A 21,156-nucleotide genomic window follows, 5' to 3' on the forward strand; every position below is an offset into this window, starting at 1 on the left:
TAACACCCCTCATGTACACCTGAAGGACTCAGGTCACCAGAACATTTGGTGAAACAAACTCACAGGCACTGGTTTGGGTCTAACAAAGCAAAAATTTTAATCAGCACAAATCTATATTTAGACCCACCATCATCAGATGCTGGCCTGCCTACGGGAGGCAACTCGGTACAGCAAATTGTGGCACATAGGTCGATCGTTTTCACGAATTTTGCACAGCCCGCATCTTTTGAAGTTCCAAATTATCCTCAGCATAACGAGCAGCCCTTTATGGCCTGTTCGGACACACATTTAAAACACATAACGGATTAGAAATCTGTAGGCTATAGATGGTGACAAATGTAACAACGATGATCGATCACAACACATTTTTATTGGTTACTAGCAAAGAACAAAAAAAGTCAAATATATCTGGATATCTAGAAGCTCATTGAATAGAAGCTACAAAACCCAAGCTACATCCACGCGTAAAATGGTTACAATGTAATATATCATAAAAATACAAAACTACAACTATTTGGTTGTGCAGAATACACAACAATGTAAGGTAACATCAAACTACACAAGAAATTGTCGGTATGGGTCATCTGAATCTAACTACCAAAGGACAATCGGCACGATGATCATGTCAAAAACACACCAATACAAACAATTTATGAGAAAAATGATTCAACAGACGTACGCTAAGCGCTTTCATAATGTGTTCACAACAAACATTGTCCGGAAGTGATCTGACATGCATTTCCCTGGTGTGTATCGAGCACGAGCCTTGCTTTTCTAACCTCCGTAAGAATAAATAATTAACTGTCACAATGACCGACATGGTACTCCGACTTAGTTGATTCCAATGTAAAGACACTTACTTAAAGCGACAACCATAACACTACTTCCCCATATATTTTGTACATGTATTGTGGCACTGGGATATTACAAACTGCAAATATGCAAGTTAGACCTCTCATGCCCTAAGCAACAAAAAACGTTAATGCACAGTATTGGTAACCAAAGATACCAAATCTCAAAGAAATTGATTATTCATAATATTTACATAGAAATTCGTGGTCACTGCTTGATTTGATTTTTAAGGTCCCTTCCATAGTTGCTTGGTTCAGAGCGAAAATACATTTGTTCAATCTTCACGTCTTTCAAGGCGTTCCAGCTGTTTCACAATGTAACGAATGTGGCCATTCCCGTCGGCGGCAGTTGGATGTTTCATCTGAAGAGCACGTTTCAAGCCTGAACGTTCTATCATCGCTTTTGTTGTCGAAAGGACATCAGTTATAGAGAAACCACACTTTTGTCCAGACAGATAAAGAGAATGGTTGCAGTCAAGTTTTCGATAGGCAAGTTTCAGGTATTGCGCTACTTCAGCACTTTCAGCAACTGCAGTACACAGATGCGCCACAGCACTGAACACAGAGACACCAATCCCAACACAAAACAGAGGGGCTGACAATCCTCTCATACAAGCAATTTGTAATAGGAAGGCTCCAGTTTTTGTTAAACAGCTACCAATTACCAGACAGCCACCAACCTTCACCATAACAGATGCAAATCGCCTTTTGGACTCATAGCTGACACTTTTAACATCCAAGTCCTCAGCAAGTTTATTCAAAGCGTTTATGACGTCTGGTAACTGCGAACCGGGATTACGTGGCCTGTCTGGCATCATGAGTGGTCGTGGTCCCTCAAACTATAAAAGCAAGGGAATCTTCTATTAGTTGATTTAAAACTATACTGACCGCTAAAGTCGCAAAAGCTAAGCTCCTCCCTGGCGTCGCAATTCTTGTTCTAAGTCGTCTGCTATTTTCCGGATCTCCATAGCCAACGCAGAGTTTATCCCTGAATTTTCCTTCCTTGCCTGTTCAGCGGCTACCCTATTTTTAACAAAATCTTTAACGTTGAAGGTGATGGTTACAACATGAAACACCACAGCTGCTCCAACAATAGCCAAAGCAGCTTGACCACATAGTATGGTGCCGCCAACCATAATTGAAAACCTGGCCACTTCTATGAAAGGGCTTAAAATGCCAAGCACATTATTCACACAGCTGTCATCTCCGTCCTCTTTTCTTTTATCACCCAACCTATCCGATGTTTTTAGCAAGTAGTTGCCATAAACTGAGAGTTTTCTCTGAGCCAGTTTTAAGTACACATCGTACGCAGACTGTTCGGCAACCTTAGTTTGGTAGCCAGCAAGACCACTAGCTCCTGCTACCACGGCTCCACCTACAGCCACAACACCAGCAACAGGTACGATAACAGGTGCTAAGGCAACTCCAGCAAGTGAAAGGAGGGCTGCTGCACCCCCGGATAGACCGGCAACTGCTGAACCAACCACAGTACCTTTACCATACTGTGACTTATTTTCTGCATAATATCTATAGTCTCTCTCCAAACAATCCGCCAGTTTATTTAATGATTTTATTATATCCTGTATGTGCTCGACAGATGGTCTGCTCATTCTGGTGTGGTACCTTAAATGTAAGACATAAAAAATAATAAATATGCATGGTTTAAAGGGATGGGTAAGGGTGTGTGTGTGTGTGTGCGTGCGTGCGTGCGTGTGTGTGTGTGTGTGTGTGTGTGTGTGTGTGTGTGCGTGTGTGTGCTGGTGTTATTTTTCGTGACATGTGCCGAAATACGCACCCTTTGTGTCACGCAGCAAATCGATGTACATGTGTGTTTATATATAGGAGAGATGACAAGAACGTCAGCAGGTTTTAGTTTAGTCTCCAGTGGAAACAGTTATTATCTACGTAACACACAGAATTCCTTCATGAATGTACCATTAAATACTAATAAAAACAACTCTGAGATCTCAGACTTTTCCCAAACATATATCCAAATTATTGTTTACTGAAAGATACATGTGCCCAGCATTGTCGGCAAAAGGAAACAGAACCCTTTTCTTGTGTATTGACATACTGAAGTTTCATCGACAACTCCACAACTTATATAATGAAACTTTGCCCTGACCAAAATTGTTTAACTGGAGTAAAAATGGGGACAAGTAACTCGATGCTTTGAACACTTGGGTCTCGTCAGCTTTTCCTGGATGCTTGTCTGGGAGCAGAAAACTATAATTTTGAAACTACGTTAACGGATAAAGAAATAAGAAACTCAACATTACTGCATCCTGATCTAAGATCTGGCTTCTTACATCCACGCCATGACAACTGGATTGTCAGTGAACCATCGGGAAATGAGTGATTGTTGTAAGAACCAAGTCATCGACAACGAACTAGGATTGGATATGATTTCACTCTCACAATCAACTGTTGGTATTGAATACAACGGATATCAAGTTATGGTAACTATCACCACTTAACCAACATCAACTGTCTTACCTCGTATCTGAACTGCAGAAGCCTAATGTGCAAGTACCGAAGCTATACAGCTGCAGGGCGGGTATTCGCGAGGCGTTGCTACTGTTATAAGGCGCACGGATAGTGACGTGATTTAAACCCGACCTATCAGAGTATGTGGACGAACCTAATGTTATTATAATATAGGGGTGGTGGGTCTCAGTAGCGTATGAACAACATCAATTTTCTGTCTCTACTTCCACGAGGAATCTTATACTTACACATTTGTTACACGTCTTGTGGTCTTGATAGGATTAAAGTTTTCATTATGCAGATTAACAAGACATTCTCACATATATGTATGCGTGAGAGATTCCTCAGAACCCCATTGTCGTCTGGGTCAAGTCGAGTTTCTGACGTAATATCCAAACGAAACTTCTATTCCTGAGGAAAGGGTCTATTCTGCGCACTCATGGTGTTGTATGAATCAGCGAAACTTTACATCTGAGAGGAAAGGATTTGAGGCCCTACGTGTCCTGACCTGTTAGTATTGCGCATAGAAGTATAGCATAGAGTTAATTAATAAATCATTAAGAGATGCGACGTTTCAGCAAATTATAGCTACGCAGTTTGTTTTGGGTGGTTGACAGCAAATGGACAACGTCACCGGGAGAGAAATACACCTACACGTAATTTGATTAGCCCGGTAATTATCAAACTGCTCTCTAGAAATGCATGATTAACTAACCCCTTTAAATGCCTTTGGAAAATCAAAGTCAGGAAGAAGCTGTGAAACTACCTTTAGTTTGGAAAGATATTGTGGTCCATGCACCATGCACGTGCTCTGCGCGCGTTACCCGTGTCCTGCACGTGTGCTGCAAGCATTACCCGTCTTGTGAGGAACGCATGGTTCATACTGACAGACAAGCTGGCAAGCGAAGGGTTGCAGGTCCCGAAATTAGGCATCGACACAATATTGGAAGTTTTCAATATTGTGATATTTTACAATCGTATGCATTGAACAGTGTGAGACTTTTCAAATATTCAGCCCCTTTATTTATCAAAGATACAGACTGGCTTAGAATATCTCTGTTCTGTTATGGATAGTTACGATCCCGTCTTCAGCAACCCATACATCTCGAGAGGCGACTAACGGGATTGGCTGATGCATGCCATCGTATCGCAATTGCTTAAATCGATGGTCAAGCTGTGAATTACTGGACTGACTGATCGAGAATCGAAACAGGAATATTGCTGACAACAATTAATTAAACAAAATAATGTTATACTAAATATGTTATCGGGATGACGTCATCATCCTAACCTAAAACTGACAGTATATACATGTGCAGCTCCAGTTTCAAATTCAGCTATAACAGATAGGTGACTGGCACAAAGACAACACAGATTCACATCCACCAGACCGCTCAGAACACCTGCAGAAGAACGCTTCAACAGCCATGGATGTAAATGTGTATCTGACATGAATGGTATGTACACGACACAATGCAGCCCTGCATTACATCCCAGCAAAATATACGGGTAGACAGCAGTAGATTCACTTTCACCAGACAGTTAACAACATGTGCAGAAGAACGCGGACATGTTCAAACATTTTATAAACAATTATTTTTTTGCCAACCAAAGGGCATGCCGTCCAAATCCTCCCACAGTTCATAAGCTCATAGTATTTCTGACGAATTGTATTTGTGAGGTCCGAATTGTATTGGGTTTTGTTCTTCTTGACTCCTACGCCCTATTTAACTGTAGCCCTTGAATACGGTTCATTTCTGTTTAAGAAGGCCATAGCATCACTCCCACGTTTAAATTGCTAGAAAGGCTATTCTGACAGTGCTGGATTACATTCAACATCAGCCAAATAATAGACATTTTGTCACCTTTTCTGATTCCTTGTCATTCCATCAGCCACTAATCGATGTTTCTTTATTAACCATATGTTCTTGAAATTTTGAAGCTGTATAATGACCTTTCTACTGGCCGACCTTCAATCTGACTGTAAAATATTTTTTCACACGAGATACATACATGTATTACCAAATTTCATCTTTACAGGATGGTTTCATCAACGCCGATTCACATTTACTCCTAGGCTCTTAAAAAGAAATAGAATTGTTCTATAGATTTTCATCAATAGTGATTAAAACAGGTTGGCGTAATTGATAACTAATTTTACCATTGTCCCTTGTGAAGATTGTGAATGTTTTCCTGTCCCTTGGGATAGATGTTCAGGATAACTATTCGCGTCTATATTTGATCGACGTAAAATGTTTGCTCACTCAAATAGGTCCAAATATTATACTGGTTCCCCATTCTGGAGCAAAGGATTTAGTTACTACTAGTATCTTGTATAGACACAAAAAATTCTAATGGAAACTTGGGTGAATCAAATATTCTGTAAGGCTCTCTGCGTTCCATCATGACTGATCCAGGCTTGATTATACTCAGATAACAGTAGAAACTAATATTGCGGAGTTAATTAAACAAACAAAACAATGTTAATAAGATATTGTTTGATCTATTCACCGACAAAGCTTTCTCTTGACGTTATCATCTTAACCTAGAGCTTGCAGTTGATATATTTGAAGCTCCACATTCAGCCGTGAAAGGTACGTGACTGGCGCATAGACAACATTACATTCACATTAACCAGTCTGTTAACAATACATGGAGAGGAAAACCTCGGGGTCTGTTAACCCTAAATGGTGTGTACACAACTCGAAGATCCCCTACAACACGTCACAGCATAAACATGTGAAGACAAGTCTTACAATTGTTATGAGAGTGGGTTTTTTTGTAATTTGTAATGTCACATTGATTAAGTGATAGTAATATTGGGTCACAATGTTTTAAGTTTTGAGTGTGGTTTTGGTTCGCATCTCGCATCATATATGTTCTCTGTCAGTAGTATAGCGCTTCAGAGTTGCCTCCCTTGGGGCAATCTTTTGCATTTGTTTTGACTTTCTGTCTTGTGTTTACGATGGCTTTCGTGAACGTTCTGAGACAATAATTATGGAGCCTAGCTTTGCTAGAATGCTCGAGAACTGTGTAAGAGGCTGGTTGTTGCGTTGTGCGAGACTTATTACATGACTGGATTTACATAAATCTCTCTGCCATCGTCGAGTTTCTCAGCATTTCAAGACTCACCGTGCTTGCCTGCTGTCGTTGTTAACGACCCTCAATAAGTATATCTGTTCTCACTGTAAATGTCAAGACTCTGGTGATATATTTATGACCCAATATTATAGATTTGTGTCTCAATTGCATTGTACTAGAAATCTGTATTGTCATTCATTGTAGCTAGCTCATTGTTTGTTTAGTATATTATTGAATATTTTAGACTTGTCTGTGCTCTATTTTGTTGGTACAAAGGGGACTCTTAAATCTTTTTGTCACTGCAAATTATTAACTGTAACACAATACACCACATGACATACACGTGTAGTCTGACAACACATCACAGCACATACACGTGTAGTCTTACAACACATCGCAGCACATACACGTGTAGTCTTACAACACATCACAACACATACACGTGTACTCTTACAACACATCACAGCACATACACATGTAGTCTAACAACACATCACAGCACAAACACGTGTAATCTTAGAACAAATCACAGCACATACACATGTAATCTCACAACAAATCACAGCACATACACGTGTAGTCTTACAACACATCGCAGCACATACACATGTAGTCTTACAACATATGGCAGCACATACAGGTGTAGTCTTACAACACATCAAAGCACATACACGTGCAGTATTTCAACACATCACAGCACATACACGTGTAGTCTGACAACACATCACAGCACATACACGTGTAGTCTTACAACACATCACAGCACATACACGTGTAGTCTTACAACACATTACAGCACATACACGTGCAGACTTACAACACATTGCAGCACATACACGTGCAGTCTTACAACACATCACAGCACATACACATGTAGTCTAACAACACATCACAGCACATACACATGTAGTCTAACAACACATCACAGCACAAACACGTGTAATCTTAGAACAAATCACAGCACATACACATGTAATCTCACAACAAATCACAGCACATACACGTGTAGTCTTACAACACATCGCAGCACATACACATGTAGTCTTACAACATATGGCAGCACATACACGTGTAGTCTTACAACACATCAAAGCACATACACGTGCAGTCTTTCAACACATCACAGCACATACACGTGTAATCTTACAACACATTGCAGCACATACACATGTAGTCTTACAACTTATCGCAGCACATACACGTGTAATCTCACAACACATCACAGCACATACACGTGTAATCTCACACACACACAGCACAGCACGTGTGGTCTCACAACATATCACAGCACATACACGTGTAGTCTTACAACACATCGCAGCACATACACATGTAGGCTTACAATACATCACAGCACATACACGTGCAGTTTACAACATATCGCAGTACATACACGTGTAGTCTCACAACGCATCACAGCACATACACGTGTAGTCTTACAACACATCACAGCACATACACGTGTAGTCTTACAACACATCACAGCACATACACGTCCAGTCTTACAACATATCGCAGCACCTACACGTGCAGTCTTACATCGCAGCACATACACGTGTAATTTTACAACACATCGCAGCACATACACATGTAGTCTGACAACACATTACAGCACATACACGTGCAGACTTACAACACATTGCAGCACATACACGTGCAGTCTTACAACACATCACAGCACATACACATGTAGTCTAACAACACATCACAGCACATACACATGTAGTCTAACAACACATCACAGCACAAACACGTGTAATCTTAGAACAAATCACAGCACATACACATGTAATCTCACAACAAATCACAGCACATACACGTGTACTCTTACAACACATCGCAGCACATACACATGTAGTCTTACAACATATGGCAGCACATACACGTGTAGTCTTACAACACATCAAAGCACATACACGTGCAGTCTTTCAACACATCACAGCACATACACGTGTAATCTTACAACACATTGCAGCACATACACATGTAGTCTTACAACTTATCGCAGCACATACACGTGTAATCTCACAACACATCACAGCACATACACGTGTAATCTCACAACACATCACAGCACATACACGTGTGGTCTCACAACATATCACAGCACATACACGTGTAGTCTTACAACACATCGCAGCACATACACATGTAGGCTTACAATACATCACAGCACATACACGTGCAGTTTACAACATATCGCAGTACATACACGTGTAGTCTCACAACGCATCACAGCACATACACGTGTAGTCTTACAACACATCACAGCACATACACGTGTAGTCTTACAACACATCACAGCACATACACGTCCAGTCTTACAACATATCGCAGCACCTACACGTGCAGTCTTACATCGCAGCACATACACGTGTAGTCTTACAACACATCGCAGCACATACACATGTAGTCTGACAACACATCACAGCACATACACGTGTAGTCTTACAACCCATCACAGTACATACATGTGTAATCCCACAACACATCACAGCACATACACGTGTAATCTCACAACACATCACAGCACATACACGTGTAGTCTTACGACACATCACAGCACATACACGAGTAGGCTTACAATACATCACAGCACATACACGTGCAGTCTTACAATACATGGCAACACATACACGTGTAATCTCACAACACATCACAGCACATACACGTGTAGTCTTACAATACATAACAGCACATACACGTGTAGTCTTACAACATATCGCCGCACATACACGTGTAGTCTTACAATACATCACAGCACATACACGTGTAGTCTTACAATACATCACAGCACATACCCGTGCAGTCTTACAATACATGGCAACACATACACGTGTAATCTCACAACACATCACAGCACATACACGTGTAGTCTCACAACACATCACAGCACATACACGTGTAGTCTTACAACACATCACAGCACATACACGTGTAATCTCACAACTCATCACAGCACATACACGTGTAGTCTCACAACACATCACAGCACATACACATGTAGTCTTACAATACATCACAACACATACACGTGTAGTCTTACAACACATCACTGCACATACACGTCCAGTCTTACAACATATCGCAGCACATACACGTGCAGTCATACAACATATCGCAGCACATACACGTGTAATCTTACAACACATCACAGCACATACACATGTAGTCTTACAACACATCACAGCACATACACGTGTAGTCTGACAACCCATCACAGCACATACATGTGTAGGCTTACAATACATCACAGCACATACACGTGCAGTTTACAACATATCGCCGCACATACACGTGTTGTCTTACAACACATCACAGCACATACACGTGTAGTCTTACAATACATCACAGCACATACACGTGCAGTCTTACAATACATGACAACACATACACGTGTAGTCTTAAAGCACATACAACCCACAGTTTTCAGATACAGTGTATCACTGCTGAACAGACAGTGACCCGTGTCAGATCGCTTAAACATTCAAATCTCCTATTTCTGGTTTGGTATTGTTACACTGGTTAAGGTAAAATAGAAGACGCACGACTGTTTAGATAATGCATACCTGTTTATAACTATAATATCATAATCTCAGTTCTGTAATGACCAAGGAATATTCGGGCTACAACTGGTCAACGGCAGCTATTTAGATCGGATAGTCAGGTTTGATGACTTGGTTGACGCATTATTTGATGTTATGTCATTTTAATGCAAAAGTATAATACCATGATTTGTGGTGTTTCCCCTATATCGCTGTTTAACTATTGTCAGCATAATCTTGAAATCTGTTTGATTTGACATTAGGCTTCGTGACACGCCCTTGAAGCGATGTGGTGTTATTTTATGCTATGCACAGTTACTTTTTTCCGCCAGTATACATTTGCAGCTCTTATTTCAAATTCAACTATTACAGGTAAGAAACTAGGGCATATACAGCAGAAGATTCACATTCAGACTCTTAACAACACACTGAGAAGAACACTGCAACAGCCATGGCGTAAACATGTATTCTGGCCAATACATCACAATACATCACAGAACGTCTTGGCTCACGTCTCCGTGTGTGCAAAGCCAATGCGTCCACGTCTCATTGTGTATATTATTGGAATTATTGGCTGTCTTAGTTGAAAGGAAACCAAGTTCACTGAAATCCATAAGGACGTTAACAAAATACAGAACACTTAAATCCTAATGTATAACATCCTACAAAGCTACAAACCAATTGACACATTAACATGAAACAGTCGGTTAGAAACTCATTGTGTAACGTTTTGGATGGGACCTGATAAACGTGAAACAGTTTGCGCCCAAAATAGATGTCCCAACAAACTTTTGCCAAACAAATCAGTTACAATCATGTTAAACTGCAGATAAAAACAATGCATTCGTTTTTTTCGTCAGCCAAAGTGTATGTCGTCCAAATCCCCCCACAGTTCATAAGCTCATTGGCCCTCTTACGAATCGTATTTGTGAGATCCGAATTGTATTGAGTTTTGTTCCTCTTGACATACACTCCTACGCTAAATGTGACTGTAGCCCTTGAATACGGTTGATTTTTCTTTAAGAAGGCCATAGCATCACTCCCTTTCCTCGTGTTTCCGTCTTCGAGGGTCAGTACCAGAGATGTCACATCAATCATTTCGCCTAAATTCCTAACTGCTCTGATGTCACAACTTCCAAGTGGGCTCTGTTGTTTTAGGTACTGTGAATACTCGTCAAAGATGGCTTGTGCTTCTTTCACATGGGATGTGAATGATGCATTTTCTGCATACCTTTTATACGCACCAACGGCGCCAATGCCACTTCCCAAAACCATTCCAACTAGAGCTATGGCGGGAACCACTGTGGCAAGAGAGAAACCAAGAAGCGAGAGACCAAAGACACCTCCAACACTCGCAGTTACAATGGTTCCTCCTGTTATGTTCACAACAAAGGATCTTCCAGCAATTTTGACATAACGTGCATCGTCTGCGTCCAGAGCGTCAGCCAGTTTATGTAATGCGTCCTTCACTTTGTGAACAAACGCTATTGCTGCTTCAGTCATTATTGTTGATGCTTCTTGAACCTGAAATATTAAACATTAAAATCAAATTATCAATTTAAGGGAAAATTTTAATGCTTTGTAAAATGTTACTCCTTCTTTTCTGCATTTTCAAACATAATTCAAATTCTGTTAAGCTTCTCCAGTGTACATATACTAGTGACGGTAGTTCTATGTATTCAACGAATTTGCTGACATTTTCATTAGTAAGTGAATGGCCTGCTTCGATCATGCTTCACAACAATGTTTGAGAGAAGTTTATATGGCTGAACAGCTTCATTCCTAGAACTGTATATTTTCATCATCAATTTGGAAAATAAATGGCTAACACTGGCACAAAATATATGCTTGCCAGCCAAAATAAAATGCTTGTCAGGTCAACCGTCAGTTAGAAGTTTGACGTAAACCCTGTCCTCTGAATAATAATCTATGTATGGTACCTGGAATATGACAGGAAGAGTTAACTCCTCTTGGTCGCCAACATGGGTTGAAAATGAAAAATGTCTATTTACAACACACGTACCTTAACCGGGAGCGTTTCCATACGATACAGTGGATTTTGCAAGATTTATCGTTCTGATTTATAATTGCATTTCTGATGTGCATGAATGTCAGTGTTCGTCTAAATTGTCAGAAAATATCTGCTCAATCCTGACTTATCAAAGGTTAGAGAACTGTATAGTTTCATCATCCAAAATCTGGTACATCATGATATACGGAAATAGAGGTCATGGCATAAGATACTGTCAGCAAGACACAATATAAAATATCTGGGATCTGATGTTATATATTTAAATACCCTATGTTTATGCCTTCCAGCTTCGTCAAAATGTCAGTACGAGTGAGTGAGTTTAGGTTTAGCAATATTCTAGCAATATCATGGCGGGGGACACCAGAAGTGGCGTTCACACATTGTACCCATGTGGGGAATGGAACCCGGGTCTTCGGTGTGAGGAGCGAAAGCTTTAACCACTACCCCACCGCCACAGTACGATGTAAGCCAGATATAGTAGTGTATTATGGTGGAGGTGAATTCGTTTCATTCATAACATACAAATATATGTTTAAGAATAAGTCTTTTCTTTGTTTATAATTTTTTGGGCTATTTGCCATCATAAGTATATCAAGTCTATCAATGAAATTTGCAAAAAGAAATCTCTTTTGGTATGGAACGATCAGAAAATTATGAAAAGTTTGTCCAAAGGAAGATGTGGCATGGTTTAATTTTATTTAAAAAACTGTCCATTCTTGTAGAAATATGGTTAGTTCGATATCATGCCTTCACAATATCTTTTTTCTAATATGAATGGATTTTATCATCAACAACATTGAGTGAATCGTAAAACGTTACTGACAAATGCGCATCTGGCCAATCATTATGCACCACTGTATTGTCCATACAAATGCATCAACAATGAATAAGACAATTCCTTTATCTGCATATTCAGTTCATAAAATATATCAATCATTTTTATTAAGATTGTCAGTTTTACTTATAAGGTTAAATCAATCACTGTTCATTAACCTATTCATATGAAATAGCAATTAATATTGAATTGCACAAAGTAAGAACTAAAGAACATGTACTTTTCATCTGCAAACACTTGTGTAAAGGCTAAGGATGTCGTGACATTGTCCCACTTAATAGTTAAAAAAAAGATACAACTCAAAACATAGGCTGATTTCTTTTCCATCAGGAACATGCCGAGTGGGGCATACCGATAAACGTTAGAAACGTCCCACCGTGACCTTATCCTTGAAGTTCCCGTGTGCACTGTTGACCGCCACGCCTCGCACGTCATGTATTAGATATGATAATGTTATTTAATTACTCAAATTTCAGGTACATAAGTGGATCCTAGTCGTTTATAAACATGTTTGCATGGTCCTATTTGACCGTGAATCAAATATGTTTAAACGACAACACTTCGGTTATCATCACGACTGTTAACATAAGTAATTCTATGAATAATAACTCCCTCACCCCAAAAACAACATACATACATGTCACTTATATTATCGATCTGAAAATTTGAAAATTGTGCAGAACATGGGCCATATTAGGAAAGTGTGGCAAATCTTTTAAACCCAAATAAACTACATGTACTCGTAAAATGCTTGCCTTACCATCAATCGATAAATGATACTGAGAATGTTAATAATAATTATTTTGCACCGATGTATGTTTTTATCTTTCGAAACGTTGACAAATTTCTCTTCAAACAAATGAAGAGAAGTCGATCGAATGATATAACAGTAAATCGTGAAATATATTAATCATTTATGTTTGTTAGAATAATCTTAAAACGTATCTATTGTTTCAGTACATGTTTACAGGTATGGTTATATTTCTTTTTTTTTGACAGACAGACAGACAGACAGAAGTTTTTCGTAATATCGGCCTCATGGCCTATAATACAGTCACAAACTATGGCAGTTTCGTGAAACAGTGGTCATAATTAGTATTGGGATCTTACTTTAAAAACATAATGTAAAAATAGTGCTGTGCAGTATATAACTTGGGGGTTTTTGGATTGCAAAATTGACTGCAGAGTGAGTGGGCCTTTGTAGACATTTTGTAATTGTTTGAAGTAACTGTCTCTGTACCGCTGATATTTGACACATCGGAAGAATACGTGATTCTCAGTTTCTGTTTCCGCGGCGTCACAGAATGAACACAAGTAGTTCGTACGTGGGGCATCCTCATTAAGTCTGTACATGTTCACTTTAAAATTGTTATTCGAAATACGAAACTTGATAAGTGCACGGATCAGATGTTTATATTTTAGTTCTGTTATGTAGGACTCCAGGCAAAGTTCATGTTTCAACTGTGAATAATGGCTGAAAAAAGTGGAGCTGTTGATTTCGTTGTGCCAAGTTTGGTAGGCGTTATCCTTCAATCGTTGTTTGAAAGTATACATGAATAGCTGCACGTTAGCAACGCCCTGGTTTAACCAGACATGAGAAAACCCGTTTCTGAATAATAAGTTTCTAACATTGGATGCCCAGTTTGTTCTGCCCATATCATCAAATGTTTTTAGCATTCTGTAGCACTGCAGTGGATAGCGTTGTTCATTCATACTGAGTATCTTGAACCAAAACTTGATTACACGAATCTGTGTTAATACGGTTATAATATGGTTATATTTCACAAAATACTGAGGAAATACAAATCATGCTTGTTGCTTTGTTTTCAGGCTTTTAAAAGCACTCGGCTGTCAGAGTTATTCTGAGCAGACTATTAGTGGCCGTTCAATTAACAGTTGTAACAAATGCTAACTGTCTGACATATTTGGATTTTGTGGCCATATTTTGTTTTAGTTACAACTTTGTTAGAAATTCAGTATATTGTCGTCAATACATTCTTTACAAATATAATACTTCCTGTTATCGTTAGCATGTACAGACACATTAACGCCATACTAAGAAATACTGGCCTATCGAATACAGGAACGTTCCTCGTTCCTATCACTGAACGTTACAAAATTTCACTAACAGGGACGCGGAAAGAGTTTATCAACCTTATGTACACGTTTGAAAACAAACGACAGTTCGTTGAAGTAATGACACAACTACGTTTTTAAGGCACAATGTTTGGTCGGAATAGTCCGACATGACTGTTCGGAATAGCCCGACATGGCTGTTCGTAATAGCACGACATGGCTGTTCGGAATAGCGCGACATGACTGTTCGGAATAGCCCGACATTGCTGTTCGGATTAGCCCAACATGACTGTTCGGAGTAGCCCGACATGACTGTTAAGAATAGCCCGACATGGCTGCTCGGAATAGCCCAACATGACTGTTCGGAATAGCGCGACATGACTGTTAGGAATAGCCCGACGTGACTGTTCGGAATAGCCCAACATGATTGTTAGGAATAGCCCGACATGACTGTTCGGAATAGCCCGACATGATTGTTCGGAATAGACTGTCATGACTGTTCAGAATAGACTGACATGACTGTTCGGAATAGACCGACATGACTGTTTGGAATAGCCCAACATGATACGGAATAGCCCGACATGACTGTTCGCAATAGCCCGACATGATTGTTTGGAATAACCCGACGTGACTGTTCACAATAGCCCGACGTGGCTGTTCGGAATAGCCCGACATGACTGTTCGGAATAGCCCGACATGACTGTACAGAATAGCCCGACGTGACTGTTCGGAATAGCCCGACAAGGGTGTAAAAAAATGAAAATTTGAAGATGTGAAATATCCATCAGCAACAGGATTGGTCGACAGGATTTATTTACCTTTGTGCGTCAATAGGATTCCCACTAAACAGTCCTTTGTTACTATTACTTATTGCTTCATGTAATAAACACAACAGGAATTAGATATGATATGGTGTTAGCTGTTCGGTAATACTCGACACCGCTCTACACCAAATGGCGCTTCTACCAGTTTCATCACACATCATCAAGAATGGAACCATGTTGAAATTACTTCAAACTTCAACATTATCCACACTAAGATCGGGCCAGACTAACCTTAAATGTTCACCTTAACTAAAGCTACCTTAGCGTAAGGTAGATTTGTGCAACGGGACGTCAACCTTAGCAAAAACGTAAGGAGGTACGATGATCTTAGCGCTAAGGTTGTTTTGAACAACGACACCAATGTCATTAGTAGTATGTATATTTAGTTTGAGACACCTTTTGCAGAATAATATCGGTAGGCCTTCTATTGACTTTTGCATGAAGTTTCAAAGGTTTCAGTACCATAACACAAAATTGGAACTATCATGCATTGGAATTGTCGCCAAATGGCAAAGATCCAAATTTCCAATTATTCAGTGATATCCATTATGATTATTGATGTTGACAAGAGATTTCATGGATGACGAATGGGATCAAAGTAAAAGTATCAAGTGTCACTGTAATTGGGTATAAAATATTGTTTTCAGAATACCGGACAATAGCTCAATTTAAAGTGCTGAACCAAAGGCTATTCTGACAGTGTTGGAGTACATTCAACATCTGCCAAATGAAAACAATTTGCCATCTTTTCATGTTCCCTGTCATTCCAGGAACTACTGAAAGGTATTTCTTTTAATCAACCATATTTTCTTGAAATTTTATTGTTTTGTAATTGAGCTTGATTGAAATATTCTCTCACGAGGGATACATATTATAGGGTGATCTTATCAACGTCAGTTCACATTTACTTACAGACTGTGCGCATTTGTCTCTTGAATCTTGTGAATATTTTACTGTCCTTTGGGATAGATATTAAGCATACCTCTTCACGTCTATATTTGGCCGATCTGATGTTAAATGTTTGCTCACTAACACACTGTACCACATACTGATGGATTAGGGCACACACACACACACACACACACACACACACACACACACACACACACACACACACACACACACACACACACACACACACACACACACACACACACACACACACACACTCATTTTCACAAAAGGATGTATTTCAAGAGTTATCCAGAATATATTTCAGAAGAGAACACAATAAATAAATAAGATTGAGCCTCTAATCTGCGATACCCAAGTTTCCTGATTTGGGAATAGGTCCAAATATTATATTGCTTACCCCTTTCTAGCACGAAGGATTTAGTTACTGCTACCATGCTTGTATAGACACAAACAGAACTACACCACACTTGGGTGAATCAAATAGTCTGTAAGGCCTTCCGTGTGTATTTATGTGTGTATTTATGTGTGTATGTATGTGTGTATTCATCTCCAACCTCAAGTAGAAAAAAGCGGGCAGGCAAATAAAATAATTAAATGTGAGATTTATAAACATATTGTTTTCACAGTGTAACATCTTTTTTATATATTCAAATTTACATCACTTGATAACATTAAAGTACATTGGGTGGCTGACCTAGTTTCTTTTATGTGTGTGCAAAACATGCATATAATTGCAGCTCCTATTTTACATTCAGCTGTGACAGGTACGTGGCAAGTCTTCACAAGGAACAAAACCTCACAGCTGCACGTACATTGACCAGAGTCAGGCCGCTTAAACATTCAATCTCCTATTTCTTAAACTTAAAAATAAGTATTTGTATTGTTACATTGACTAAGGTAAAATACCACGTACCTCTGTTTTGTTATGAACCATGAAAACACGGGTAACAGTTGGTCTTCAGCAACAAACAGGCTGGATGCCGACTTGGCTTAATGCATGTCGTCGTATCGCTAGTCCTTACATCGATGGTCAATGTATGGCGCTAACAACAATTAGACAAACAAAACAACATTAACAAAATTATGTTTGGTCTGTACACCGTCAAAGCTTTCTATTACTCTTTCTCTTTCTCTAAGGCTTACAGTTTAAAAATATGTAGCTCCACATTCAGCCACAACAGGTATGTGACTGGCGCTTACTCAACATTACATTCTCATTCACCAGGCTGTTAACAATACATGGAGAAGAAAACCACGGGACCTGGGGTGTGTTAACCCTGAATGGTGTGTACATAACACAATGTATAGGACAATTCACAGCAGATACACGTGTTGTCCCAAAACACACCACAGCATATACACATGTACTCTTACAACACACCACAGCATATACACGTGTAGTCCTACAATACATCACAGCACGTACACGTGTAGTCTTACAACACATCACAGCACATACAGGTGTTGTCTTACAATACATCACAGCACGTACACGTGTAGTCTTACAACACATCACAGCACATACAGGTGTTGTCTTACAACACATCACAGCACATACCCGTGTAGTCTTACAACACAACACAGCACATATACGTGTAGCCTTAAAATACATCACAGCACATACACGTGTAGTCTCACAACACATCACAGCACATACACATGTAGTCTTACAACACATCACAACACACACACGTGTAGTCTTAAAAAACATCACAGCACATACACGTGTAGTCTTACAAAACATCACAACACATACATGAGTAGTCTTACAACACATCACAGCACATACACATGTAGTCTTACAACACAACACAGACACATGTAGTCTTACAACACATCACAGCACATACACATGTAGTCTTACAACACATCACAGCACATACACGTGTAGTCTTACAAAACATCACAACACATACACGTGTAGTCTTACAATACATCACAGCACATACACGTGTAGTCTTACAAAACATCACAGCACATACATGTGTAGTCTTACTAAACATCACAGCACATACATGTGTAATCTTACAGCACATCACACCAACTACACATGTAGTATTCCAATGCATCACAGCACATACACATGTAGTCTTACAATACATCACAGCACATACACATGTAGTCGTACAATACGTCACAGCACATACACGTGTAGTCTTACAAAACATCACAGCACATACACGTGTAATCTTACAATACATCACAGCACAGACACGTGTAGTCTTACAATACATCGCAGCACATACACATGTAATCTTACAGCATATCACACCAACTACACATGTAGTATTCCAATGCATCACAGCACATACACATGTAGTCTTACAATACATCACAGCACATACACGTGTAGTCTTACAATACATCACAGCACATACACATGTAGTCTTACAATACATCACAGCACATACACGTGTAGTCTTGCAATACATCACAGCACATACACATGTAGTCGTACAATACATCACAGCACATACACGTGTAGTCTTACAATACATCACAGCACATACACGTGTAGTCTTACAACACATCACAGCACAAACACGTGTAGTCTTACAATACATCGCAGCATATACACGTGTAGTCTTACAACACATCACAGCATGTACATATGTTTTCTTACAATACATCACAGCAGATACCGATATCTCCGATATCACCGATATCACAATGGACCAGTCAGTTAAGTCGGATCACTTTGCCGTTTCGTTCAACACGAACATCATTGTCCCCCGGTGAGAAATGCAAAAACTGGTGTGTTCAGAAGATGGAAAACTAAGGAAGATCAATATGACTAGCTTCAAACAACATCTCGACAATGCCCTGGAATATCATGGGAACAGATCCGCTGATGAAAGTGTTGGTCTGTACAATGGTGCATTGAAGGAAACTTTGGATAAGCATGCACCATTGGTAACAAAGAAAGTTACAATACACCAAAATGCAGCTTGGCAACATACGCAATGAAAAACAGAAACGCAGAAAATTAGAACGACAAATGAGACGAACTGGACTATCCATTCACAAACAGCTTTTCAATATCCAAAGGAATATGGTTACCTGTTTGATAGAGAAAACCAAGAGATGTTATTTTGTTGAGCAGTTAAATGGAGCTTCTAATGTTAAAGAGGTTTATCGACTTTCAAACAAGCTCTTGTTCAAGAAAACAGATAACATTCTACCAACCTTTAATGCACTGGATGAACTCGCAAACAAGTTTGCAAAGTAATTCAAAGAGAAAATTGAAGTTATAAGGACATGTTTGGAAAATCTACAATCTGATACCTCGCCTGCATACAGCGAAGATATAAATTGTTGTGATGTCTCCTCACTGGCCTTTTGCTGTGATACAACCTAAAAAAGAAGTGGGTGAGATAATTAGGATGAGTCCGGGTAAATCATGACCCCTAGATCCCGTGCCAATATGGTTCCTAAAGGAGTGCCTTGACTCTGTTGCTCCTATCCTGACGCACACAATAAACACTTCGTTCTCAGAAGGATCAGTGCCACTGGCAATGAAGGAAGCTCTTGTCTGTCCTCTCATAAAGAAGAGCCAGCTTGACTCTGAGATAATGAAGAACTACAGGCCAGTATCTAACCTGTCGTATTCATGGAGCGTGTTGTTGCATCCAGACTTTAAGAGCACATGGAATCAAACTGCTTGTTTGAAGTTATGCAATCTGCATATCGGCAAGGGCACAGCACCGAGACTGCGCTAGTCTGTGTGCAGAATGACTTATTGCGTGCTGTTGATTCTACATGAGGAGCCATCCTGGTCTTACTGGACCTATCCGCCGCGTTTCACACGGTAGGCCACGGCATCTTACTCGCCATCATTGAGCGTACGATCAGGGTCACTGGTCTAGCGTAAAAGTGGATCAGGTCCTACTTAACAAACCGACATCAGTCAGTGTGTATTAATGGAACAGTTTCAGAGAAGGAAGAACTTCAATTTGGAGTGCCTCGAGGGTCAGTCCTCGGTCCGATTCTGTTTGTCATTTATACGTCACCACCTGGAGACATAGCCCGATCACATCAAAAAATTGCTTTCACTTGTACGCAGATGATACCCAACTCTACCTAGGTTTCAAGCCTCTGCAGTCGTCATCCTGCGATACAGCATGTGCTGCCATTCAAAATCGCATTGCTGATATCCAAAAATGGATGACCAGACATTTCCTGAAGCTGAATCGAGACAAAACAGAAATGCTCATTCTCTGTTCAAGTTCAACACGACAAAGATTGTCTTCAATAACACTTGATGAGTGTATCATTGAACCCACTGATCATGCTCGCAATCTTGGGTTGATTGACAGCACTATTAGCCTTGAAAAGCACGTCAATAGAATCTGCAAAAATGCCTACAACACGTCACAATTTAATTCTGGACTCACAAAAGTCCAGAAACTCTCCGCACTGTGGGCACTTTCTGACAAGGGATTCGACCAAATTAAACATGCAGTTGTTAGGAATATATGCCAAGGATGAAAAAATGGAATTTTTTTTTACG

At 39.7% G+C, this 21,156-nt stretch overlaps 1 protein-coding gene and 1 long non-coding RNA gene across 2 annotated transcripts in view; both read right to left on the minus strand.

Annotated features, from left to right (window-relative positions):
- Positions 1–353: 353 nt before the first annotated feature.
- LOC124274515 lies at positions 354–3,453 on the minus strand. The gene is made up of 2 exons (XM_046709882.1): positions 3,348–3,453; positions 354–2,474 (listed from the first exon to the last, which is right to left on the minus strand). Exon 2 carries the CDS (start codon positions 2,459–2,461, stop codon positions 1,757–1,759), a length of 705 nt encoding a protein of 234 aa, XP_046565838.1. The 5' UTR covers positions 2,462–2,474; positions 3,348–3,453; the 3' UTR covers positions 354–1,756.
- Positions 3,454–10,412: 6,959 nt separating this feature from the next.
- The window catches only part of LOC124274517, a 61,479-nt gene continuing 50,735 nt past the window's right edge, over positions 10,413–21,156 (minus strand). The window contains exon 2 of the long non-coding RNA XR_006897963.1: positions 10,413–11,488. This is a non-coding gene — a long non-coding RNA (uncharacterized LOC124274517). The remainder of the gene's footprint in view (positions 11,489–21,156) is intronic.

Source organism: Haliotis rubra, unplaced genomic scaffold, assembly GCF_003918875.1.
Source record: "Haliotis rubra isolate DU_JTF1 unplaced genomic scaffold, ASM391887v1 Scf191, whole genome shotgun sequence".
NCBI classification, from domain to species: domain Eukaryota; kingdom Metazoa; phylum Mollusca; class Gastropoda; order Lepetellida; family Haliotidae; genus Haliotis; species Haliotis rubra.

Coding starts and splice junctions, on each gene's coding strand:
- LOC124274515 (XM_046709882.1), bottom strand. CDS start 2,461: ATGAGCAGACCATCTGTCGAGCACATACAGGATATAATAAAATCATTA.